Genomic DNA, 23708 nt, shown 5'->3' with positions numbered 1-23708 from the left:
GGCCCTGAGCCGACCTAGCCGCCAAACGGAACATGGGGCGCCCAACACGTGCCGGATTACTGCTGTGCCTTCTCTGTGCCTTCCCCGGGCACAGCCTTTCGGTTCGTGAAGGGTCGGTGCGTGTCGTGACCCCCTGGAACACCCGTACCCCCGCACCATCTCTGCCTCTCGGTTGCTCAACCTTGCCACCACCGGGAGGCGGCCAGGGCTCATAGACTCGGTCGAAAGACCCCAGATTGGCACCTGTGCCTCTCTGGACAGGGTGGCCCGCCACAACGACCCCTGGATTGCGACTCGCCGCTAAAGAAACAGACCACCCAAACGAGGGATAGGGGAGGAGGACAGGGTCCTCACCTGCACGAGCAGGATTTTGGAAGGACGATCAGGGGCACAGGTGGGGCTCTCCTGCTCCCCTGACAAGGATGACACGACAGGCCCGCAGCGCGGTGCACGGTGGACTCCCAACTCCACTGGCGGTCTCATCTCAGTCTAGCGACCTGCCTCCAGCTTCTCACTGGCAGTCTCTCGCAACCACAGGCACACTGACAGGGGTGGCAGGGGCGGCGGCAGGAGTCACCCACATTACTATGCGGGCCTCGCTAGAGGTGCGTCCTGTGGTGTGTCCTCGTCCTCGAGGTCTTGAGGGGGAAGGGGCTGTGTGTCTGTGCATGCATGTGTGTGTGTGTGTTGTGTGTGTGTGTGTGTGTGCGTGCGTGTGTGGGCGCTGTGCGAGCCGCCCTGAACGCCACGAGCGCGCCGCGAGCGCCATAGCGCCGCAAACGCCGGCGAGCGCCGTCAGCAGCGCGTGCACCTCCACCCAAAAGCGGAGGTACATGAGGAGGTGCAGCCGGCATGCTCTCTCTATCAACCCCGCAGCCGCGGTGGCGCGACCGGACCGCGGTTCGCTCCGGCGCCTTTTGGCCCGGTTCGAATCGTGGTTGGCGCGCGCCCTCGCGGAGCGACGCGTGGCGCGCGTCGCTGTCCGGTGGCGTGCAGAATTCTTTCCCCTCTTGATCGTTGGTTGAGTGTTTTTGCATGCCCACTAAGCGAGCCTCCTCCAGCGCCGGTGCCGGTGCGCCGGCCTCCGGCTCGCTCGATGCCTTGCGGCAAAGCCTCGTCGAGGCGCCCACCTTCACCCCGACCGCCGCAGAGTTTGAGAATCCGCTCCGGTGCGCTCTCGCAAACAGCGCACCGCGATCGCGCCGGCCCTTACACGGCGAAAGAGCGTCGCTCTGGCCCGCGCGCGCGTGCCTCGACGCTCCCTCCCACCCCGCCGAGCGAGCTATTGTAGTAGCGAGCCGCGTTTGACGAGCACCACGCCCGTTGCCGCGCAGCTACCTCCTCTCGATCCGCGAGGAGGCGGAGAAGTTTGGGATCTGCGCGATCCAGCCGCCTCCGAGCTGGAAGCCGCCCTTCATGCTCGACCTCAACAAGCTCCGCTTCCCGACGCGCGTCCAGAAGATCAACGAGCTGCTCGTGCGGAAGGTCCAGCGGCTCAAGTTCATGAAGGCGCTCACCGGGTTTTGCGACGGGCGCGGCACGCCGCTCAAAAAGATCCCCGACGTCTCGGGCAGGGCGGTCGACCTGCACCTCCTCTACACCCTCGTGCGCAAGCGCGGTGGCTTCGAGCAGACTTGCGCCGCCCGAAGGTGGTCCGAGGTGCGCCGAGCAGAGACGGCACATGCGCCAACGCCGAACAGGCGTCCTCCGACCCGCCAGACGCGTCTGCAGGTGGCCGAGCAGATGAACATGCACCACGCGGCGAGGTCGCACCTGGCGCAGGCGCTCAAGAAGCACTACCACGCGCTCCTGCTCCCCTTTGAGCGCTGCGAGGCGGGCCTCGACCCGCCGCCTGCGCCAAAGCCCTCTGTCGTGCCCGCTGCCAAGCCGCCGCCGCCGCCGGCCGCGCAGCCAGCCGCGCCACCGGCAGCCGCGCCCGCAGAGCCGGCGGGGGGAGAGGCAGCGGAGGCGGAGGCGGAGGCAGCGGCGGCGGAGGTGGAGGCGGGCGGCGGCGGCGCTGACCCAATGGAGGTCGACATCGCGGCGGCGGGAGCGGCGTCGGTGGCGGAGGCGGCGGCGGTGGAGGCGGCGGTGGCGGAGGCGGCGGTGGCGGAGGCGGCGGTCGAGTCGTCGGGCGGCGGGCTGATGGCCAAGCGTGGGCTAAAGTACTCTCTGCCCGCGGTGGGGGAAGTTGTCCAGCTGACCGGGCCCAAGGGGGTGCAGCGCTCGAACGCGGACGTCGAGGAGGTCCTCGCGAGAGACGCGCACTGTGTCTGTCCCGAGTCTAGCAGTGTCCCGAGTCTCTGCCTACCTCTGCCCACCTCTGCCCACCTCTGCCCATCTCTGCCCATCTCTGCCCATCTCTTCCCATCTGTGCTCATCCCTGCTCATCCCTGCTCATCCCGGCTGGTCTCTGCGTCCCCCCCCCCCGCTAGGTGATCGCCTACGAGCCGCCCGCCCCTGGCGAGGAGCTCTGCGAGGTGTGCGGCGGCGGGGAGCACAATGACCAGATGCTGCTCTGCGACCGGTGCTCGCCACCGCCCTCACCGCCCCATCTCCTCCCCCGCCTACACCGCCGCCGCCCTAGCCACTTCCCTCTCCACCGCCCTCGCCTCCGCCCTCGCCTCCGCCTTCACTCGCGCCGTCGCCTCCGCCTTCGCCGCCGCCCTCGCCGCCTCCGCCTCCCTCTCCACCGCCCTCGCCACCGCCGCTCTCCGCCGCTCGTGTGCAGCGCCCCCCGCGTCCTGTGGGCCTCGCACCTCGGCCACGCCTCGGCCACGCTTGCGGCCTGGCAGGTGCTCGTGCGGCTTCCACATGTACTGCCTCGATCCGCCGCTTCACGACGTGCGCCTGCCGCCAGCCAGCCGGCAGAGGCGAGGGACACCACCTCTTCACACCGCCTCTTCACACCGCCCCGCGTGGAGGGCAGGTCCCCGCGGGCGAGTGGTTCTGCTCGCAGTGCCTCAAGGAGCAGTTCGGGTTCGGGTCGACGCGCGTCTTCAAGTTCCACCAGTTCGAGCGGCAGGCGAGAGAGATGGACATGGACCCGAGAGGACCCGAGAGGACCCGAGAGGACCCGAGAGGACCCGAGAGGACCCGAGATGCGGCCGGGCTCCGCTAGCACGGGCCGCAGGCGCGCGCCGCTGAGCGCCGTCGAGCGCCGTCGAGCGCCTCAGCGAGCACTCCGCCCTAGCCGCCGCGTGGACGGCGTCTCTTTACCCGGCCCTTGAGCGCGCAGGCGCACGCCTTCAAGCATGCCTTCTTCCAGTCGCTCGCTGGGCCGGAGCCGGCGCCCGCCGCAAAGAAGACCAAGGGCGGTGGCAAGGAGGGCGGTAAGGGCGGCGGCAAGGAGGGCGGCAAGGGCGGCGGCAAGCAGGGCGGCAAGGCGGCGCAGGCGGCGCTGGCGCACAGCTTCGAGGAGCGAGCAAAGTACTCTGGTGGCAAGCGGCTCGCCGACTTCGACGTGCCCGCCGAGGAGGTGGAGTGGCAGTCCCGGAGCCTAGATGCGGAACACGGAGAGCGTACTTCCAGCACTCGAGAGGGCAGTACTCAGCTGTACTCAGCCCTCATACCCACGCGGTGCTCTGGATACACCGCACGACACCGTACTCCCACCCGGACTCCCGCGTGTTCACGACGGCAGGTTCTGGAACATCGTCACGACCCCGGACCAGGTGCCGTCGCAGGGATAGCCGGTAGGGGCGGTGTGGCCTGCTCCGGCCGCCCCCCGCTCCCGGCCAGCCTCCGAGGCTCTCTCTCTCACACACACACATCCAACCCGGCCCCTCCCCACACCAGCCGCTCGAGGTGCTCTACGGGTCCGACCTCGACACGCTCGAGTACGGGTCCGGCTTCCCCAAGCCGATGAGCACCGCCGCCGCCGAGGCCGCCGCCGCCGCCGCCGCCGCCACCAACGTCGCCCTCAAGCCGCCGCCGGCCGCGCGCGGCAGAGCGGCGGCAGAGGGCAAGGCGGCAGGCGGCGCGGGCGGCGGCGCGGCGGCGGCGCCTGCATCCAAGAGCGGCAAAAGGGGAGGCGGCGGCAGCGGCGGCGGCGGCGGCGCGAGGAAGGGTGCGAAAAAGGGCGGCGGAGGCGCCGCCGCGACTGCTCTGACGGAGAAGGAGCTTCGGGCGCTCGAGCGAGAGAAGGAGCGGCGCGAGAAGGAGAAAGAGCGGGAGAAGGAGAGGCGGGAGGCGGAGCGCGCCAAGGAGGTGGAGAGGCAGCTGGGGCTGGCGCGCAAGTATGCGACGGTCGGCTGGAACCTGGGCAACCTCTGCTGCCTCGACACGGCGAAGAGTAATGGAGAATGAATCAGCAGCAGACTCGAATCGATGAACAGGCAACCTCTGCCGCCTCGACCGGTGCGTGCTCGCGCACTGCAACGACAACGTGTCGGGGATGGTCGTGCCGTGGCTGTACGTTGGCATGCTCTTCGCCTCCTTCTGCTGGCACGTCGAGGACCACCTTGCCCCACTCATGATTGAGCGAGGAGTGGATCAGTGATGGGTGGTCAGCTAGGCACGTCGAGGACCACTTTGCCCACTCCATCAACTACATGCACTGGGGCGCGCCCAAGACGTGGTATGGCGTGCCCGGCGACCAGGCGGAGACCCAGCAGAGACATAGCCAGCCGAGACCTAGCCGAGGTGCCGGCCGGGATGCCAGCCGGGATCTGGCTGGAATCACAGGGGTGTCTGCCGAGACCGGCCGACGCCTCGAGATCCCCCGAGATCCCCCGAGATGACCCGCGATCAGATCAGGCCAGGTGACGCGAGAGGAGTGGTCGGCAGGCGGACGCCTTTGAGGGCGTGATGCGCGAGCAGCTCGCGGAGCTCATCGAGAGCGAGGCGGGCCTCATGCACAAGATGGTGACGATCTCCGCATATCTCCCCATATCTCCCCATGTCTCCCCCAGGCGGGCCTCATGTACAAGATGGTGACGATGGTCCCGCCGGGCGAGGCTGTGCGCGCCGGCGTGCGGGTGTGCCGCCTGCTTCAGAAGCCGGGCACTTTCGTGGTGACGTGGCCGCGCGCCTACCACGCCGGCTTCTCGCACGGCGTCAACTGCGCGGAGTCGTCCAACTTCGCGACGCCGGACTGGCTGCCGTGGGGTCGCCAGTCGGCGAGCGCCGCTCTCTTCCGCACCGCGCGGGCGGCGCCGCCAAGATCTCGGCGCTCTCCACACTTTGCGTCGCTGTGAGCAGGTTGAGATCTTCCGCACCACACGCGGCGCGCGGCTGCCGTGCTTCACGCACGCTCCCCCCTAGATGCGGGACACGGACCCGTGGTACTCCGACCAGCACTCGAGAGGGCACATACCTCGGCTGTCCTCAAGCCGAGATCCCCCGAGATTAGGCACGAGCTGCTGCTCACCACGCTCGCGCGCAAGGCGGCGACCCTCTCGGCGCACATCTCCTCGTGGGTCGAGTCGGAGCTGCGCTCGCTCGTGCGTGAGGAGGCGCGGCTTGCGCGAGAGGAGCCGAGATCACCCGAGATCACGAGAGTACCCAATGGTTGCCCGAGGTTGCACGAGAGTACCCGAGAGTGCCCGAGAGTACCCGGGCGCATCGCGAGAGTACCCGGCATGAGGGGCGCGGGTAGCTTCCCGTCTCTTCACGGGGCCCTGCTCTGAGCAGGAACGGCTGCACGCCGCTCTCCGGGAGAGGGGAGTGGCCGCGCTGGTTGACGCGGCGAGCGGCGCCCCGCTCGACGCGGGGGCGGTGGGCGAGGAGGGCGGCGAGGAGGGCGGCGAGGAGGGCGAGGAGGAGGCGGTGTGCGAGGAGGGCGGCGAGAAGGCGAGGACGGGCGGCGAGCAGGGCGGCGGCGGTGGCGACGCGGGCGAGGCGGCTGCCGCGCAGGAGGGGGCGGCGGCGCGGAGGTCGCGGCGCGGACATGTCGGGGACGCGTCCTCCATGGAGACGGAGGGGGAGGGGGGAGGGGGGGCGGCCGCAGAGGACGAAGGGGCGCCGCGCGAGCTGCCGGACGCGTGGGGCGCGGGAGCGTGCCCCGAGTGCGCCGCTTGCAAGTGCGGAGGGCCCCCGCGGCAGCCGCTGGCCGAGCGTCGCGGCTCTTCACGCCGCGTGCCCGCTCTGAACAGGTACGAGTGCTTCCTCTCCTGCGTCGAGTGCGTCGCGGCCGACGGCTCGACGGTGACTCTCTGCCCGATGCACGCGCTCGGCGAGGGCTGCCTCGACGGGCCGCCCAGGGCGGAGAGCTGTGAACGAGTCACTAGAGAGCTGTGAACAGGCGAGGGCTGCCTCGACGAGCTGGGCGCCGACAGCGCCGTGCTCGCCGCCGCAGCGCTGCCGGCCGACCGCAAGCGGGTGCGCGTGTACCGCCCGCTCCCCTGGCTGCGCGGGCTGTTGCGCCGCGTGAGCGAGCGCGCCGCCGCCGCCAACGCTTGGGTCGCCGACGCGCAGCGTCTCCTCGACACGTCGCTCTCCGCCGCGCCCGCGGGCAAGGCGGTGGGCGGCGGGGGCGAGGCGGTGAGCGGCGGGGGCGAGGCGGTGGGCGGCGGGGGCGAGGCGGTGAGCGGCGGGGGCGAGGCGGTGAGCGGCGGGGGCGGGGCGGTGGGCGGCGGGGGCGAGGCGGTGAGCGGCGGGGGCGAGGCGGTGAGCGGCGGGGGCGGGCACACGAGTCTGTCGGAGGCGCTCTCCCTCCTCTCGCGCGGCACCGCCCTCAACATGGACGACGAGAACATGCTGCGCCTATCCACCGCCTGCGCGGCCGGCAAGGCCGTCGAGAGCGCGGCGGTGACCGCCGCACGCCGCCTCGCCGGCCTCGCACCGACGGAGGGCGTCTCTCCACACGGCCCCTCGTGTGAGCAGGTGACCCTCGCGCACCTCACCGGCCGCTCCACGCGCGGTGCCCTCCCGACGATCGAGCAGTGCGCCAAGTGCGTCGCCGACGCCGACGCGCTGCCCCTCCGTTTCGACGCTGTGGCGGCGATCCGCCCTGTGGCGGAGGCGGGCGCCGCGTGGGCCGCGCGCGCCGTCGCCGCCCTCGACGCCATGCGCGCTGACGCGCCGCCTCTTGTCGCTGACGAGAGCGAGGTCACGCCGCCCTCGGAGCTGCGCGCGCGCGCCGCCGCCATCGACGAGCTCATCGCCGACGGCGGCGCGCTGCCGCTCACTCTCCCCCTCAAGGGCGAGCTCGAGGCGGCGGCCGCCGCCGCGCGCTTCGAGGAGAGCGCCGCCGCGCTGCTGCAGCCCGCCCGCCCGCCCGTGCGCGGCCCGCACACGGCCGACGTCGAGGACGACCGCGACGGGTCACGGGCGGCGGAGCGGCCGTCGGTGCGCACGCTCTCTGCGCTCGTGCGCAGCGGCAACGCGGTGCGCGCTGCGCTCTCGCCGGCGGGCGCCGCCGCTCTCGCCGCGCTGGCGGAGCGCGAGGGCGCGGCGCAGCGCTGGATCGACGCGAGCGGCGGCGCGCTCAAGCAGCGCGGCACGCGGCTCGCGCGGCTGCTGGAGCTCGTCGACGAGGCGACTCGCCTCTCCGCCGCGACGAGCCTGCCGCCCGCCGCCGTCGAGTCGGTCCGCGAGCGCGCGTGCGCTGGCGAGGCGTGGCTTGCGCGCGCGCGGCCGGTGCTGCCATCGCCGCTGGAGAGCGGCGCTGCGGCCGACGAGTTGCGCGAGCTCGTCGCGGCCGCCAAGCCGCTGCTCAAGGTGGCCGAAGTGGAGGAGGCCTGCTCCTCCCTCTCGGGCGCGCTGCGGGGGCTGGACGAGTGGCTTTCGCGCTGCGCGTTGCTCTTTGTCAAGCCGCAGTGCGGCCGGCCGCTGCTCGCGGTGCTGCGGAACGACACGGCCTCGGCCGGGATGTGGCCGCCCTCGGACGACGAGAACCTGCTCTGCTGCGCCTGCTGCACGCCCGACACGTTGGGCGTCCCGTCCGAGGTGAGCTGGGTCGGATGCGACGAGTGCGACGGCTGGTTCCACAGCTATTGCGTGCGCGTGCCCGACGCCGTCGCCGAGACCCTCGACTCTTTCCGCTGCCCGCGCTGCTGCACGCTCGCGGGCGCGGCGTACGCCTTTGGCTCGGCGGCTCTGCCGCCGCCCATCCTCACGACGATGCGGCCGAGCTTCCGCGCCACCGAGGCGCTGCTCGCTGCGGCGGACGGGGCCTCGGCGTCCCGGACGGCGGAGGCGTGCGCTGTACGCGCGCTTCTCGAGGCGACGGCGCGCTGGCGCGAGGGTCTGCGCGGCGAGGTGGGCGAGGCGGAGCGGGCGGCGGAGGCGGAGGCGGCGCAGGAGCACGCGCGGCTTCTGGCGGCGCACGAGGCGGCGCAGGCGGCGCAACGGGAGGCGCGGGAGCGGGCGCAGCTGCAGCTGCAGCAAGCCTTTGCCGTGGCGCAGCAGACGCAGCAGCTGGCCGCCGTCCCCGCTCTGCTGGCGCAGCAGCAAGCGCTGGCGACGCAGCCCACGCTTCCGCCGCCGCCAGCGCCGGTGGCGGCGACGGGGCCGGCCGCCCTCTCGTCGGCGCGGCTGCTGGTGCTGCTGCGCGAGGCGGGCGAGCTCGAGGTGCCGCCGCCAGAGCTCGAGGCGATGCGGCTCGTCCTGAGCCAGCGGGGGGTGCGGGCGTGAGCTGAATAATAATCAATGGTAGGGGATTTCGCGGCCCCCCCCCCCCCCCCAAATAAGAAAGCCTAGCGCACGTGTGATCTACAATCCTGTCCCAAATGCTGCTGGCTCTTCTTGCGTCCGCCCTCGCCTACAGCGCACCACTGACCCACAAGTGGCACAAGAGCCGCATGGTGACAAGCGGATCATCGAGTGCTTCCTCACCGGTGCCAGCGTCGAAGGACCACCAAGCGGCGGAGCGCCACCCTCGATCCAGGGTTTTGGGTATGAGCAGCGGCTCTATGGGGGATTTTCAGCAGCTTCAGGCGCACGCCGAGTCGACGAGAGACGCGTGGGCGCAGGCTGCGGCGCAAGCAGAAACGTCAGCGCGGGCGGCAGAGGTGCGGGCGCAAGAGGCAGTTGAGGCTCAAGCCGTGCTACAGACGGCGGAGCATGAGGCGGAGCTGGCGGCAACCACGCTTGCGCAGGCCGAGGCCGAGGCCCGCGCGCAGTCGCAAAAGGCGGCAGACGCCGCCGCTGTGGCAGAGGCGGAGGCCGAGGCGATGAGTGAGGCCTTGGCGCGGGTCGCGCGGTTTGAGATGGCGGCAAAGGCGACCGACGAGGCGGCGCAGGAGGCGGGCGAGTCAATGTCCCGCCTGCAGACCGAGGCTGCGGGAGCGGCGTCGCAGGCCGCGCAGGCGGAGGCGGAGGCGGAGGCGGAGGCGGAGGCGGCGCAGACAGCGGCGCAGGCGGTCGCCCAGGCGGCGGCAGAGCTGGCTGCCAACGCGCAGGCAGCAGCGCAAGCGCAAGAAGCGGCCTTGAGCTCCCTCCGGCAGCTGCAGAGGCAGCGAGTCCCACCCGCCGCAGGACCCGCCGTAGGAGCCGCAGTACCCGCCGCAGGACCCGCCGCAGGCCAGCCAGGCGGCCGTCGGCCGCCGCCGCAGTCCGGGCAGGCAGGCAGGCCCGGTAGGCTTGGCGACGGCCCGCAGTTTGGCGGCCCCGGGCTTCGCCGCGGCCGTTACGATTAGCCGTACGCGACTGCGCACTTTGTCGCGTTCGTGCCGTTTGCGCCGCCCTCGGAGTAATGCGTGTGGATCCTACCGCGCCGCCACGTGCCCGACCTCGCTTCCTTTACGGCGAGGCCGTAGATGGCAGCAGCGGCGGCGGCGAAGATGGGCTCGGCGGGTGCTCGCGCGGTACGCTCGGCTGCTCGCGAAAAATGTTTGGCATGTCCAGGCTATACCTAAACCAAACGACGAACCAACCCAACCTGTGAAGCTGAACCAAACCCACACTCACTCCGGCGTCTGCGGCGTGGCCGGCGGCCAGTACGGGCGCATGCGGTCATCCTCGCCCACGAAGACGGCCGTGCTCTGCGCGACGACCTGCGTGAGCATGTTGGCGCTGTCGCCCTGGCGCGAGCCCCACACGAAGGCGAAGCGGCGGCCGTCGGCATCGTCCTCGAGCTGCACGAGCCAGCCCGGGTCCCACTGCGGGTTGCCAAACCCGGGAAAGGCCAGCGTGCCAAACCCGAGCCACCCGCGCACCACGCGCTCCTCGCCGCCGCGCGTCATCGCCACCGTCGGCACGGGCGGCGTCGGCGGAGCGTTGAGCCGGACACCGAGCACTGCGGGCGGCGGCGGCTCGAGGAGAGCCACAAAGGTCGCCGCGCCCATCGGCACGTGCATGTCGCCGGTCACCTTGCGGCCGATGAGCATCGTGCAGTGCGACGCCGACCCGAGCCGCAGCCACTGCAGCAGGTCTAAGACGGGCGTGCTCAGCGGTTCGTTGGCCTGGCCCCGCCCGAACAGAGCGCGCAACGCGGCGAAGTCGCCGTCGTCCGCAGACAAGTCGGAGCGGCCGACGAGAGGGCCCAGGTCGAAGGTGCGCCTCTGGAGCAGCAGTGCCTCGTTGCCGTAGAGCCCGTACTGCGAATTGTGCGAGTAGTCTCCAATGTACATGCCAGAGCGCACGCACGTGGGCGCCTGCCCACCGCCGGGCGACGCGAGCGAGGCAGGCGTCGGCCCATCGACGAGGCCGAGCGTCACGCGCCGCCTCGCGCAGTGGTCGGGCAGCCTGCGCAGCCGCTGCCGCCACATCTCGCCTTCGGTCGTCACCCCACGGGGTGTGGCCCGCGTGGGCGCCCACAGCGCCCGCAGCTCCATCGCGTCGTCTGCCCGAGCAAGAGGCTCGGCGGAGTCCGACGACTCCTCCGACGCATCCTCGGATGCCGCCTCGGATGCCGCCTCGTCGTCGTCCTCTCTCTCGTCGTGGTCTCCGCTACTACGCGAGCCCGCGGCGGCAGGATGCGAAGGCGCCGCGCTGCTGCGGCCGTCCGCGGCCGCCCTCGGTGGCTCGCTTCCCAGCTGCACTTGCAGGTACTGGCGGCACTGCACGCGGCTGGGCACGAGCGAGCGGTCCGCTGCTGCATCGGTGGATTGGAATCCAACGCCGCTCGCTTCCTGAAAGAGGCGTGCGGCCGGGATCACGTCGTTGCAGAGCACGCGGGGCGCCTCCGCACACGTGGTGCACGCCACCACCCGGTCGCCGCACCAGCGCATCGTCGGGTTGCGCGCGGCGCGCAGCCACGCCGGCAGCGCGTCCTCTGTGCCGAGGGCTGCCGCGGCCGCCGGACCACCCTCCGGCGCTGGCGGCGGCGCCGCGAAGTCGACCTCGAGGATGGTCACGGGCTCCTGCGCCGCGCACTTGAAGCCGCCGGCAGGCGTCGCGTGGTGCAGCAGCTCTCCGACGAAGCGGCCGCCGCGGAAGCGGAGGAGGAGCAAAGCGCCCCATGGGTACGCGTCGATCAGGTGGTGGAAGCCTTGCCGCGGCGCCCACGTTTCGAGGACCGCGTAGAGCAGACGGAAACTGGAGAGGCGCGGCCAGTCGGAGCTGAGGTCAATATCCGCAATCGACCACGCGGACTTGCAGAGCGTCTGCCAAATGATCTCCTCTGCGAGCATCGCGCGCAATTCCGTGCACACGGCGGCGACGCGCACGACATCGGCCAGCAGCGGGCGCCGGCCAAGGTGCGAAAGAATGATGGCAATCGAGTCCGTCGAGAGGTCGAGGAGTGTTGTCGGCACGCCGTCGTCGGCGTCAGCAACATCCACAGGAGTGTCCGAGGCGGCGACGACAGCAGGCGCGTCCAGCTGAGGTACATCGCTAGACGACATATCGAGGCCTCCGCGCCGTTGCTTTGGTTATTTTTTTCAGTTTATGTAGCTCTTACGAGGTTAGTGCACCACTAACCGCCGAAGCACAAGAGGCCGCTGCGGGGAACCCAGCGGCTCGGGTCACTTCTCATCGCAAACTCGGTCGAGCACGAGGTAAGGTGTGTGCGTGGGAGGCGGCGCGGCACTGTAGTTTTTTTAAATTGGCAAAAAACAGAAAAAGAATTCGCGCCGCCATCAAGCGCCCCGACGTAGGACGGCCACATCCGCACCCCGCCCCGATGCATTTTTCCCTCCTGTTCCTCGTTGCGCTCGAACCGACGCTCTGCCTGCGTACCCAGCACGCTCGCCTCCCCTCGCGCCCGCGCTGTGCAACGCCGCTGCTCGCCTCGCCGGGCGACGAGCTTGAGAAGAAGACCAACTCAGAGGGCGACGAACTAGCGGCCGAGTTTGCGCGGAGGCTCGAGCAGGAGGGCGGGCGTCACCGGTTCTTGCTGCGGACGACGGTCTCGGAGTGGCGAGAATCGGCCCGCGAGCACGTTCGCGGCGCGGCCGACTCGGCCAAGCGCATGGAGCTGATGGCGCCCGAGAAGGTGTCGAACGCATCTCCTGTTGCCCTGCTCGGGGGGCTGCTCGCGCTCACGCTCCTGACCACCGCCTACCAACTAATGGCCGCGCCGGAGGTCGTCGACGCGTCCAGCGCCTACCAGGCGCCGGAGTACGGCCTCTAACCCGTCTGACAAGCACTGTGCTTGGCCGCTTGGCGCGATCAAGCTTCGCAATTCACGGGGCTCTCCGCTGGGCGCCTCAGCCGGAGCAGCTTGTTTGTGGCGCATGCGGCGGGCGCGGCCGAGGGGTGCGTGTATCATTTGTATGATCTGTAGGGGGGGGGCGGGTGTGCGAGTGAGGGCGGGGTCTCAGCGCGGGCCGAGTGCGGCCGCGGTCTCTCGGGTCTGCTGCTCTGTGACTCTCTCACCATTGGGTGTGTTTTGTCTGAGAGCGAGCGCTTCTTTATTACTGTGGAAAGTGGTCTGTGGCGGGCGGGAGAGCCGGGACGGTGCGTGCGCGCATCTGATTCTCGAATGCCCGCGGCTACCCGCCGACATGAAAAAAGACATGACGCGGACTGCGAGCGCGCGGTCTGCGAGGGGGTGCACGTGCCGCGCCGCCCGGGCCCCCGTGGACTGGCGACCGCGGCAGAGACCGGCGGTGGCTCCCTGGCCGGATCCGCACGACCGCCCCCCCCAGAGAGCAGAGACGGGGCGAGCGCGAGGTAGGAGGCTGCGAACGCCTGAGCGAGTGACGTTGCCGCGCCTCTACGGCCCGCCAGCTTCGAGCCCACGGGACACGGCTAGCGGGAGCGCCCACCGCCCCACCCCCGGGGCGCGCCTCGCGGTCCTCCGCCGCCCCAGCCTCGCCCGCCCTTGCCGTAGCCCTTGCCGCCTGCTCCACGCAACGAGGGGAGGGGGTGAGTTGCCCGCGGCGAAGACGGCGGGCCTGGTTGCGCTGGTGTGTGGGGTGGGGTGTGTGGGTGTGTGGGTGTGTGGGTGTGTGGGTGTGTGGGTGTGTGGGTGTGTGGGGTGTGTGGGGTGGGGGGGGGGGAGACGTGCAAGGGTCAGCGGGACGGGAGGGGGCGGGTTGCGCTACCCTTGCCCTTGCCCTTGCCCTTGCCCTTGCCGCCCTTGCCGCCGCCCTTGCGCGCCGCCATCTTCTCGCGCACCGCCGCCACGTACGCCTCTTCCTCCTCCCCTTCCACCTACCATCACGCCTCCGCGCCTCCGCCCCCCGCACCTCTCGGTCAAACCCCCGCCCAAGCCCGCCCGCCCACCACCCCACTCCCACCCGCCCGCCCCAAGCCCCCCCCCCCCCTGCCCCACACCTGCCGCCACGCCGTCGCCTCCCCTCCGAGCTCCGCGCCGCCGCCGAGCCCGTCCAGCGCCGCCTTTGCGTCCGCAGGCGAGCGGAAGCGGACCTGCGCCGGGGAAGACACGACTCAGAGCAGCGCGAGAGTCGCGCGAGACCTCGAGACCTTGAGACCTCGAGCCCGCGAACGCAAGGGCTACGCACACAGCCGAATAGCCGGGTACAGCGGATACAGCTGAACCGGCAAGTCTCCGCATCTAGGAGAGCGGACGGTCCCGGAGGCATCGCCGCGGCTGTAGTCCACAAAATCGACCGTGCCCCACTCGCCGCACAGCGCCGACACCTGCTCGCGGTCTGTGTCGGCGCCGGCGCCCTCGAAACGCAGCAGCAACCCCTTCTCGAGCGGCGGCGGAGCGTTGCGCGCCTACCAAGGCAGTGCGTCCGGAGACGCATCAGAGTCGGGGCGGGAAGGCGGTATCGTGCAGTGTGCTCGGAACACCGCGTGAGTACGAGCTGAGCGCGGCTGAATACAGCCGAACGCGTGTCCTCTCCGAGTGCCGGGTCTGTCTCCGACATCTAGGGTCTGACATCTAGGGTCTGTATTCCTCTCCGAGTGCCGGGTCTGTACTCCGACATCTAGGTATTCCGACATCTAGGGCGGCGGGCCGCGTTCCGCTCCTGGACCCGCTGCTTGTACGCCTCCTCCTCCGCCGCGTCGAGCAGTCGCCACTGCGGCGTCGCCCCGCTCACCTGCCCGAACTCAGCCGAGATCAGCCGAAGATCAGCCGTTTTTTTGCCGAGATTAGCCGAGATATCTGCGGCATCGCTCCGCTCGCCTCCTCCCCGCCCGCCGCCAGCGCCTCCAGCGCCGCCTTGGCGCCGCCTGCCGCCGCGAAGCGAACGAAACCGTCGCTGTCCCCGCGGTTGAAGTCGACGAAACGCACCTGGCAGGCAAAGAAGGAGAGTGGCACAACGACACGTGCAGAAGTGCAGCCGAGGGGCAGCCGAAGGGCAGCCGAGGGGCAGCCGAGGGGCAGCCGAGGGGCAGCCGAAGGGCAGCCGAGGGGCAGCCGAGGGGCAGCGGAAGCGCACCTCGCCCCACCGCGATGCGAGCGCCTTGAGGTCCTCCCGCTGCGCGCCTATGGGAAGCTTCCGGGAAGGGTCCGAGAGTGTTACTGGCAGCGCCTTGAGCTCCTCGCGCCGCGTGCCCGGCCCGACGCCCTCGAAGGCCAGTACCACGCCCTTCTCCTCCCCAAACCCGCCGCCGCCGCCGCCAGCCTTCTTTGCCGCGAGCCGCAGCTGCAGCTGCTTCCAGTACTCGTCCACCTGAGGGACACTCGCTTCGGGCTGTAGGTGTCGTCAGGGGGTAGGGCCAGCAGCTCCTCCCATCCCGCGTCACACCTCTGCGTCGCTCAGCATCGCCCACGCCGCGCCAGCCTCTCCGCCCGCCTCTCCGCCCGCCTCTGCGCCCGCCTCTGCGCCCGCCTCTGCGCCCGCCTCTCCTCCGCCCGCCGGTCGCTTGGCGGCTGGTTCCTCTGCAGAGCTGTCGCCGTCCCGCGCTCGCTTGGCACCAGCCTCCGCTGCACCGCCCGCCTCGCCCGCCTCCGCCACCGCGTCAGTCTCTCCCATCTCTGCGTCCGCCGCCGCCGGCCCCGCCCCGTTGCTGTCTAGCGGCGGTGCTGCCGCCCCCTCGGCCTGCAGCGCAGCCAGCGCCGCGGCGGCGCCCTCTCGCGACTTGAAACGGACGTGCCCCTCCGCGCCGTCGTCGGCCCACGCCACCTCGCCGTGCGCGCCGCACGCGTCGAGCAGCGCCTGCTTAGTACAACCATCAAATCGTCAACCACTCAAGTTTTCACAATTCGTGACAGCACCGGCGTCGGGCAGCGCCTGCCGGTCCGCCGCCCAGCCCGAGAAACGAAGTACCTTGCCGTGCTCCTTGTGCGCGTGCCGCAGCGCCTACAGGACGGGTCCTCCACCGCTCCCGCACAAGTCCCGCACTCGCAGCTGCCCGCGCCACTCGAAGCTCGGCCCGCCTCTGCCTCGGCCGCCTCAGCCTCCGCCTTGCGCTTCGCCTGCTTCTCGGCCGTCTTGCGGCGGTACTCGGCCACCTTGGCCGCCTCGGCCTCGTAGTGCGCGCGGAGCAGCGTCGCCCGCAGCGCCTGCCCGCCCGGCTTGCGCAGCGACTTTGCCGCCGCCGCGTCGACGACAGCCTGCGCGGCTGCGGCGTCGGCGAGCTCGACGTGCCACTTGCCGGAGAAGGCGCGCGCTTGCCGGTCGTCCTTGAGGTCGCGGAGGCGGCGCGTGCTCGCGGGCGCGGCGTCCGGCACGCACGCCGCCAGCACCTCGAGCACCGCCGCCTCGTCGGCACTCGGCGGAAGCCCTTCCAAGAAGACGCTGTGGTCGGCGGCGGGGTCGTCCGCAGGCAGCGGAAACCGGCGGCCGATGTGGCCACCGTCGCAGGCGCGGAGCGTGTCGGAGCGCGCCGCCGCGGCTACGAGCGCCTCGGCCCGCTCCTCCGCAGAGAGATCGGGAAGGAGAGCGACGACGCGCGGGAATCCGGCGAGAGTGGCCGCGCTAACAGAGACGGTGGCGTCGGCCTCGCTGCGGCGGAGCTCGCCGGCCAGGAAGGTGTCGTACGGCAGGGACGCGTCCGACATGTAGAACTCGAGCTGCCGCAGGAGCTTGTCCTCATCCGACGCCATCTTCCTCTCGGGACTGGCAACTCCTCGCAATACGCTGGCCCGCACGCTGGGGCCCGCACTGGCGTCCGGAGGTACCTCGCCGTTGGGGCTTCGAATTTAATAATTCCATTGCGCATTTCATTGATAGGAATCCTACCCACTTGAGCACTTGAGCACTGGATAGGGTCGATTCCGCATGGTACGGGACCCCTCGATGATCGTCTCGCCCTCCCTCACTGGTGTGTTCATTGGGGGGGGGTCATATAACAAACACGGTACAGGATCGAGGTGCACGCTGCTGAAGCAGTGTCGTCCCCCCTCTCCATCACCTCTCTGGGAGGCGTCGGCGGTGATGGCGGCGTGACCGATCGAGCTACAAGGGGAGCTTGTTCAGCAGGATCCGGGTGGGCGGAGCAGTACCTCACTTCCTCAAATGGGTGTGAGCCTCAGAACCCCAGCCCTCCAGCCCATCACCCATCGGCTCATGTGGATTCGACCCACCGCCGGGATGGAAGCTTCCTGCTTCCATCTGATTAGTTGTCCATTCTTCTCCCCCATCAATTGAGCACTTGAGCACTGGATAGGGTCGATTCCGCATGGTACGGGACCCCTCGATCGTCTCGCCCTCCCTCACTGGTGTGTTCATTGGGGGGGGTCCCATCAATTGGTATCCACCTTTATCCCCGCCGTACTATATCAGTGGACACGTGAGCGCCGGCGTGGCGCGCGCGGTGTGCGAACGGGCCGGGAACCCCCCTAGGGCAGCGCGCTCGCAGACGAGAGCCGAGGTTTGGCGCGGCACCATGCGCCTGGTCGCCGGTGGTCGAGCGCGAGCGTGTGGTCCTCGGGCGGGCCGGCATCATTCGTCGCACCGGTCGCCGGCTTGTAGGCGTCGGGTGGTCAGCGGGGACGGGCGGGGGGCCGACGACTTGAATGCGCAATGGCAGACATTAACATACAAGATTTTGGGCGCACGGCGTGGGTGATCTGTGATCTGTGAGGGTCCGCCCGCAGGCGCATTTTGTGTACCGAGGCGGTGCCCGGTGCCGAACCTGTCGGACCTTAAGACAGCATTGTAGATCCCTGGGCGAGGGTGGTGGCGTCCCCGTCGGGAGGGGCTGTCTGGCGGAGGAGAGCAACCAGGTGCCCGACGGCGTCCCGCCACATCCGGATGACCTCTCCTCGTTGTGCCAGTCAGCCCCGTTGGGGGTAGACCGCTCGTCTATAGCCAATCAGCCTTAAGCGAGCGGTCTGGCCGTTGGAATGGCCGAGTTTGGTGTGGACTTGCGTCCTCGCATCGATCGTGGTTACAAGTAAGTAGCGTTAGACGTGGGTAGACAGGTACACACCACAAAAAAAGTTGCACACACACTCACACACACACACACACACACACACACACCGCGTGATGCGGAGCACGGCTGTGAGCGGGGCGGGGCGGTGCGCGCTGTGCCTCTGTGTTCGTGCGTCGCCCATCTCTCCTGCGGAGATGCCTGGGCCGTCTACACTGGGACCCCCCATCTCTGGAACCTGCTGGAGAGATGCTCTACACCGGCGCATCACCGGGCACGGGACTGGCAAAAAAGAATTTAACAAAAACATCTGACAGGCTCGACACAGGCGCGGACTGGCGCACGTGCTGGCTCAAAAAAGAATTCTGAGTTTCGAGGCGATGATACTAAGACAGATTTCTTTCTTTCCGGGGATCTTATCGCGAAACCACCAAGTTCCACGACAGCTTTCCTGCCCACCGACGCGGGTCCGCGCAGCTGTTGGCCGTGGTCGAGTTGGGCTGGCCGCAACGGCACGTGTAGCTGCCTGCACCGGGTGGGTAGCCGCACGCCACATCGTCCGCCTCCCCCTCGCAGCGGAACATGCCGCGGCAGCTGCGCGCCCACACCTCCCTGTCGCCGTCGTCCCGGACGCGGCAGCCAAAGTTGCCTCCGGCTTCGCAGCGGGTCTTGCTGTGCTTCTCCACCAATGAGACGGCGCAACCTACTCCTTCCGGCGCATCTCGCGCGCCAGCTCCCACCCCTTGCCCCCTCCTGCCGCCGGCTGCTCGCGAGGCGTGAAACCGAGCGGGACGATGGCGCTCGCTGCAGAGCTCGACGTTGGCAAAGGTGCGCCCCCACAGAAAGTCGTTAAATTGAGGCGTAAAATGCCGGCCGTCACCCCGCACTGTCTGATGCGCATGCCGGTAGGTGAGTGAGTAGAGCCTGCCCAGCGTGCGCACGCCCAGCGAGGCCGCAACCCTCTCCTGGCTGAGGAAGAGCCTGCTGGTGCGCGACGCGCTCATGTACTTGGTCCGCACGTGGCACGTACTCGTGCGATTGCGAGCGTTCTGTGCGTTGACGAGGAGCTGCGACGTGGCGGTCTGGCAGTCGACGCGGTGCGGGTGCAACGCCTGCAGGCTCTTGAGCACGAGCGTCGCGTTCGGGAAGGCCGCGCGCACCCCTCGCAGGCACGTCGCGAAGGCGGCCTCGTACTCGGGCAAGGGCAAATGCGTCGTCTCGCTCCCTCCGCCGTACTCGCTCATGACATCCCACGTGCCTCCGCCGTACAGCACAAGCTGCCTTGCGGGGCTGGCCGCACCTCCGAGCACCCGCCTCGCCATCCTCGCGCGCTCTCCGCACCGCCTTGCCGACGAGGCGTCGAGTAGGAAGGAGAGCTGGTGGAATTCGATCCGCACCCGCATCCGATCGGCGTTCGTGGGTCGAAACTGCCGCATCGTCGAGTCGCCAATGGCCACCACGGCGTCAAAGCGGCTCAGGTCGATGAGGCCATCGCCATTCGAGGGCTGCGCCGCGGGCGGCGGCACGAGGTCGGGCAGCGGCAGCACGTCTGCTGCGCGGCGCACGCGGAGCGGCAGGTTGAGCGCGCCCGAGGTGGGCCACCCCTCCTACAGCCGGGTTGTACAAGCAGATACCGACGTGATGCGTGGATGGTAGCTGAGACCAAGAGTGATGAAATATGCGAGTGCAGGCCAGAGAGTGTAGGCCAGACAGCGTCGGCGAGACCTTAGCTGGAGGGTCGAGGTGCCCGTGCCCGCACGTGTACTGCAGCACGACACGCAGGACGATGGCGGCGGCGCTCTTGCCAGCAGGAGCGGACGGCATCTCCACGCGCTCATACTCCAACGCGTAGCTGCCATTGCCGAGATCCGTCGCCAGAGCGGAGGCCACCTCGGCGCCACCCTGCAGCAAGCTTGCGTAGAATTCGTCACCGCCAACCTATGAAGAGGTCGGAACTGAATCGACGAGGCTGTGGGGTCGGCGCGTGACAGCACGGGGACCTGCTTTGGTTCATTGTTGTGGTAAGAGTGCAGCGCTCGGCCGCCCGCGAGGAGGAGCACGCTCGTAGTGGGTGGGCAGCGCCGTCTTTGCGCAACGCTCTCGCCGGGGTATACGACCACCCCGATGGCGGGGGCAGCGGCGAGATTAGCGAGCGGCATTGCGAAGCACACACAAACACACACACACACACACACAAGTCTGAGGCGAGACAAAGGCGCGCAAAGTAAAAGTGCAATAAGAATTTAAACAAAAGAACTCTCTCTCCATAAGAATTGGCCCGAGCTCGAAGAAGCGTGCTCCTGCCCCCTCCCCTGCCCGCTCCCCTGCCCCCTCCCTTGCCTCTCGCTCGCCCGCTCACCGGCGTGTTCGCCGGTCTGGCCGACAGAATCGAAGCATGTGGGAGTGTGGAGTTGCGGAGGCGCATTTCTATCGTTCGGTGCCGCGGAGCTGGAGGGCGAAGACCTTGTATCATCAGAAGTGCATCGCCACATCCCCGTCGACGTCGGCCGCAAGACCCTTTTTGTGTGCCCTCGGTGATAATTCGATAATATAGACTATAAGAGGCGCGTGCTTTTCCAAACTTCAGTGCAACCACTCGAACGCGCCCCCGCGGTTTCCTCTTCTGGATTCTGGTTCCACTTTCTACATGCATTATTCGCGCCTATGACGTATGAATTCACGCGCAGAATCGGTCGATGGTACTGTGAAGGCCTCTTGGGGCTTAGGGGCTGGGGCACGCGGTGCATGGGCTCACGCCAGCCGCCGCACCGGAAGGGCAACCTCGTTGCGCCTCTGCCACGGCGGCGTGAACGGATCATTGTACTGCATCAGCAATATCGACGCTGCCTGTGCATCCTCGTCATCGCCGCACGCCGCATCCCACTCACCGTCGCCCCTGACCGCCTCCAGCAGCTGCTCCTTGCGCCTCGCGACCTCGTCCCCGCCCGCAAAGCCTCCAAACCAGAGGCAAGCCAGAGCCGAGCTCTGCTCGAGCGCGCCGCCGCCATTGCGGCCAAGCTGCACGCCCGACTCGGGCAGCGGCGCGGGCGGTTCCGCGCCCTCGCCCCAGTACTTTGACGGCAGGACAAAGCTCATCTGGCCCGTCGCCGCCGAGCTGAGCACCGGCGTCGTCATGGCCTGCAGGGAGAGGCATCGCAAGGATTGGAGCGCGGGAAAAGCCACATCGACTGTTCCACGAGAGAGTACCGCGGGGGGCAGGAGGGTGGCTGCATCTAGGGCGGGGAGCCATCTTCTCCTCCTCCGCGTTGCGGCCGCCCAAGACGTAGCCCGCCAGCGCCTGGAAGCCGCCGGCCGCCGGCAGGGACGGCTGCTGGATCGGCACGCCGGAGGCGGCGACGGCGCGGTCGCGCCGCGTCGACGCAACGGAGAACTCGCTGTACTCGCGCACCTGGGTCAGTTGCGGTGGTGGGCGGTCAGTCACCGGCGGCATTCAACAAAGCAGTCGTGGCCGTCAGTGCGCGCACGCTGCTGACTGTGCCGCGAGGCGTTGTGTGGCATCGCGTTGTGGCAGCAAGCAGAGAGGCCACCCGCGCACCTCCCACCCGCCCGGCCGGTCGGCGGCGACGACGGCGTACGCTGGAGTCTCCAGCTCGTCGGGCGTGCGTCGCAGCATTTCCGCCATCGACGTCTCCTGGATTGGGGGTGGGGTGGGGGTGGCGCGAGAACGCGACACCAATCTGGCGACAGGGGAAGGGAGAATGGGGCGTGGCAGGGAATGCGGTGGTGGGGAGGTGTTTTGACCTGCCGCCGCCGCCTCGCCGCCTCGCGCTCGAGAGCCCACACGCCGCCCTTGCCGCGCCGAAGCTGACGCAGCAGCACGCCGACGAAGCGGCGGCGCTTGGCACTGTCGCCGCCGTCGGTGAAGCGCGCGCCGCCTCCGGGCTCCTCCCGCATCATCGAGTCGAGCAGGCGCGCGTACGAGCCAAGCGCTGCGCGGCGAGAGGGCAGAGGGAGCGGCCAGCGTCGAGAGGCGAGGAGCGAGTCGGAGGACGATGCGATGAGTGACACGGCCTCGTCCAGCACGCGGTCGCGCTGCTCCGGAGGGACCGACATGAAGTCCCGAAGCGCGGCCTCCTTGGCCTCTTCAGCAGCGCACCGGTTGGCGAGCAGCAGCAATAACGATCTCGCGGCGGCTGCGTCAGTCATGCTGGGTTTGGCCTCAACGTCTGTCATGCTGCAGGCGCCTCGAGGAAGTCGCGCAGCGCCGAGCCCGGGACAGACGCTGCCGCGGCGGTGAGGCTGCAGGCTAATGTGACTCGAAGCTGGCGAGGAGCGGGTAAACGACGTGGCGGTGGCGAAGATAAGAAGTGCGCACGGCATCGGGTTGATGTGCGAGAGAGAGTGCGTTGTTTTGCTTAGAAGCGGCGGCTTCCGCGAAGGCAAGAGAAGGAGAACGGAAAGAAGGTGCCCCCGATTTCATTTTATAGATTAAGGGAAAGAAAGCGCGGCTGCGCAGGGAGATCGCGCGAGAACAGCTCGTCATCAAGCGACCAGCCGAATCCCCGAACTCCTACCGACCCGGCCACTCCCCAGGCAGCTGACCGGATGCTTCCCCTCCTGCTCTCGCCCGCCTCGCTGCTGATCCCCCTCGCGCCGCACGCGGCCACGACGCTGCTCTCTTCCGATCCATTCTCCGACCCCGTTTTCACTGGCGCGGCCCAAGCCAGCCTGCACTGGAACCCAGCGATGACAGGGATCGCCTGCTACGCCGCCGGAATGTGCATGCTGACCTGGTGGGACGAGAAGGTGCTTCCGAAGCTGCAGCGCGACGGCGTCCTCCCGTACCACAGCGAGGAGGACCGCATGATTGACACGCAAAAGAGGCGACGCGAGGCAGCGGCGGCGGCGCGGCCGCTCACTCCTCTCACCGCGGCACGGCAGCCACTTGCATCCGAGCTGGATCAAGGAGCATGCCATTACATCGGCACGGTTGACAATGTGCGTCAGTACGTGTGCGTCCGGCATGACGACGCCATCGGCGATGAGTGTGAGCTGTCGGATGAGTTCAGCGAGCAGTACGGCATGCCGGTTGTGATCTGCAAGAAGGCGGAGGCTGGCGCCGAGGACTTCCTCCCCTGAACGTGACCACTCTCACCCCGCTCCTCTCCCTCACTATCCTACTTCTCTCCACCTCTCCTCTCCTCTCTCGGCTGACACTCCGGGTAGCCCCAAGCGCCTCCATGACCAGCATTTTTCCAGTAGTGCGTAGTGCTTCCCTCTTCCCACGTCGTCTCTGTGTGGATGTGTGCCGGCACGTCTCCAGTCACACGCACCGTTTTCCGGCCCGAATTATCACTTCTCGCAGCTGCGAGACAAGCTTTCTCGGAGCGACAGCCTCAAAAGAACAACAACAAGAGGGTCAAGGCAAGGGTTGGATGGGTGTGGCAGTGATCTGTGATCTGTAAGGGTCCGCCCGCAGGCGCATTTTGTATACCGAGGCGGTGCCCGGTGCCGAGCGCAGGCCGGAGCCCACAGGTCGGACCTTAAGACAGCGTTGTAGATCCCTGGGCGAGGGTGGTGGAGAGGGCGGTCCGTCGGCGCCAAACCACGATGGGTGTGCAGTGGGCACTGGGGCGTGGGGGCGGGGGCCGGGGGGGGTCGAGATCCGAGATCGCTCGAACGCTGGCGCGAACACCAGTGCGCCCCAGAACGGTGGGGGTGCCCTTCGACTGCACGTCCGAGTCACGCAGGGCGGGTGAGCGAGAGCGGCACATGGGTCATGGCGTAATAACACAGACATCGACAGACAGGAAGCTACTGGTGCCCCGCGGCGCAAAGAAAGCGGAGCGCGGCGCCGTTCGTCGGTTTGTCAAAACCGACGCAAACGAATCGTCTTGACCATCGAGCATCGTATAGAGTTGTTTGGTATGGATATAATAAAGAGCTAACATACACTCTCTCAGACGCAAAAAGCTGACGCCAGCTTGTGCGCGTGGCCAGTGGTACCTTCCTCTCACCCACCACCATCCCCCTTCTCCTCCTATCTGTCCTAGTGTGTGCCTGCTGGGGGGGCAGACGGCTTCCGAAAAGCTGTCCGCAGCAGGCGTGATCCCCTCGAATTCTTCCGTCGCGCTGTCCCAAGACACACACCGACCCCTGTACCCCACCGGTCGCCCGCCGGTCAA

General features: G+C 68.8%; 8 protein-coding genes across 8 annotated transcripts; 4 read left to right on the top strand and 4 right to left on the bottom strand.

The window, feature by feature from the left end:
• Positions 1-1035: 1035 nt before the first annotated feature.
• EMIHUDRAFT_194430 (hypothetical protein) lies at positions 1036-3692 on the top strand (the record flags this gene model as incomplete). The annotated part of the gene is made up of 6 exons (XM_005794237.1): positions 1036-1169; positions 1335-1659; positions 1732-1869; positions 2155-2247; positions 2436-2527; positions 3644-3692. The coding sequence occupies 6 exons, from the start codon at positions 1036-1038 to the stop codon at positions 3690-3692; spliced, it is 831 nt and encodes a 276-aa protein (XP_005794294.1).
• A 4120-nt stretch (positions 3693-7812) lies between these two features.
• EMIHUDRAFT_61170 (hypothetical protein) lies at positions 7813-8013 on the top strand (the record flags this gene model as incomplete). Its single annotated transcript, XM_005794236.1, has 1 exon — positions 7813-8013. A coding segment is annotated over one exon (201 nt), but the record flags the coding sequence as incomplete, so codon positions are not given.
• Positions 8014-9778: 1765 nt separating this feature from the next.
• EMIHUDRAFT_349287 (hypothetical protein) lies at positions 9779-10335 on the bottom strand (the record flags this gene model as incomplete). The annotated part of the gene is made up of 1 exon (XM_005794235.1): positions 9779-10335. A coding segment is annotated over exon 1 (246 nt), but the record flags the coding sequence as incomplete, so codon positions are not given.
• Positions 10336-11990: 1655 nt separating this feature from the next.
• On the top strand, positions 11991-12755 carry EMIHUDRAFT_431848 (hypothetical protein). Its single transcript, XM_005794234.1, has one exon. The coding sequence runs from the start codon at positions 12008-12010 to the stop codon at positions 12455-12457; it is 450 nt and encodes a 149-aa protein (XP_005794291.1). The 5' UTR covers positions 11991-12007; the 3' UTR covers positions 12458-12755.
• Positions 12756-13785: 1030 nt separating this feature from the next.
• EMIHUDRAFT_194425 (hypothetical protein) lies at positions 13786-14241 on the bottom strand (the record flags this gene model as incomplete). The annotated part of the gene is made up of 2 exons (XM_005794233.1): positions 13786-14013; positions 14218-14241. The coding sequence occupies 2 exons, from the start codon at positions 14239-14241 to the stop codon at positions 13786-13788; spliced, it is 252 nt and encodes an 83-aa protein (XP_005794290.1).
• A 118-nt stretch (positions 14242-14359) lies between these two features.
• Positions 14360-16353, bottom strand: EMIHUDRAFT_447495 (hypothetical protein; the record flags this gene model as incomplete). The annotated part of the gene is made up of 5 exons (XM_005794232.1): positions 15623-16353; positions 15477-15545; positions 15336-15401; positions 14766-14915; positions 14360-14533 (listed from the first exon to the last, which is right to left on the bottom strand). Exons 1-5 carry the CDS (start codon positions 16289-16291, stop codon positions 14360-14362), a joined length of 1128 nt encoding a protein of 375 aa, XP_005794289.1. The 5' UTR covers positions 16292-16353.
• Positions 16354-17978: 1625 nt separating this feature from the next.
• Positions 17979-21729, bottom strand: EMIHUDRAFT_95072 (hypothetical protein; the record flags this gene model as incomplete). The annotated part of the gene is made up of 5 exons (XM_005794231.1): positions 17979-19169; positions 19288-19500; positions 20332-20750; positions 21257-21260; positions 21325-21729. The coding sequence occupies 5 exons, from the start codon at positions 21727-21729 to the stop codon at positions 17979-17981; spliced, it is 2232 nt and encodes a 743-aa protein (XP_005794288.1).
• A 399-nt stretch (positions 21730-22128) lies between these two features.
• Positions 22129-22662, top strand: EMIHUDRAFT_95071 (hypothetical protein; the record flags this gene model as incomplete). Its single annotated transcript, XM_005794230.1, has 1 exon — positions 22129-22662. The coding sequence occupies one exon, from the start codon at positions 22129-22131 to the stop codon at positions 22660-22662; it is 534 nt and encodes a 177-aa protein (XP_005794287.1).
• Positions 22663-23708: the final 1046 nt, after the last annotated feature.

The sequence above is a fragment of the Emiliania huxleyi genome (genome assembly GCF_000372725.1).
Source record: "Emiliania huxleyi CCMP1516 unplaced genomic scaffold EMIHUscaffold_1, whole genome shotgun sequence".
NCBI lineage: Eukaryota > Haptophyta > Isochrysidales > Noelaerhabdaceae > Emiliania > Emiliania huxleyi.
Note: the sequence above shows the minus strand (reverse complement) of the source record. Positions and strands in the feature narration are given on the sequence as shown.

Excerpts from the sequence above, each read along its gene's own strand:
- EMIHUDRAFT_431848 (XM_005794234.1), top strand. The coding sequence starts at position 12,008 with ATGCATTTTTCCCTCCTGTTCCTCGTTGCGCTCGAACCGACGCTCTGC.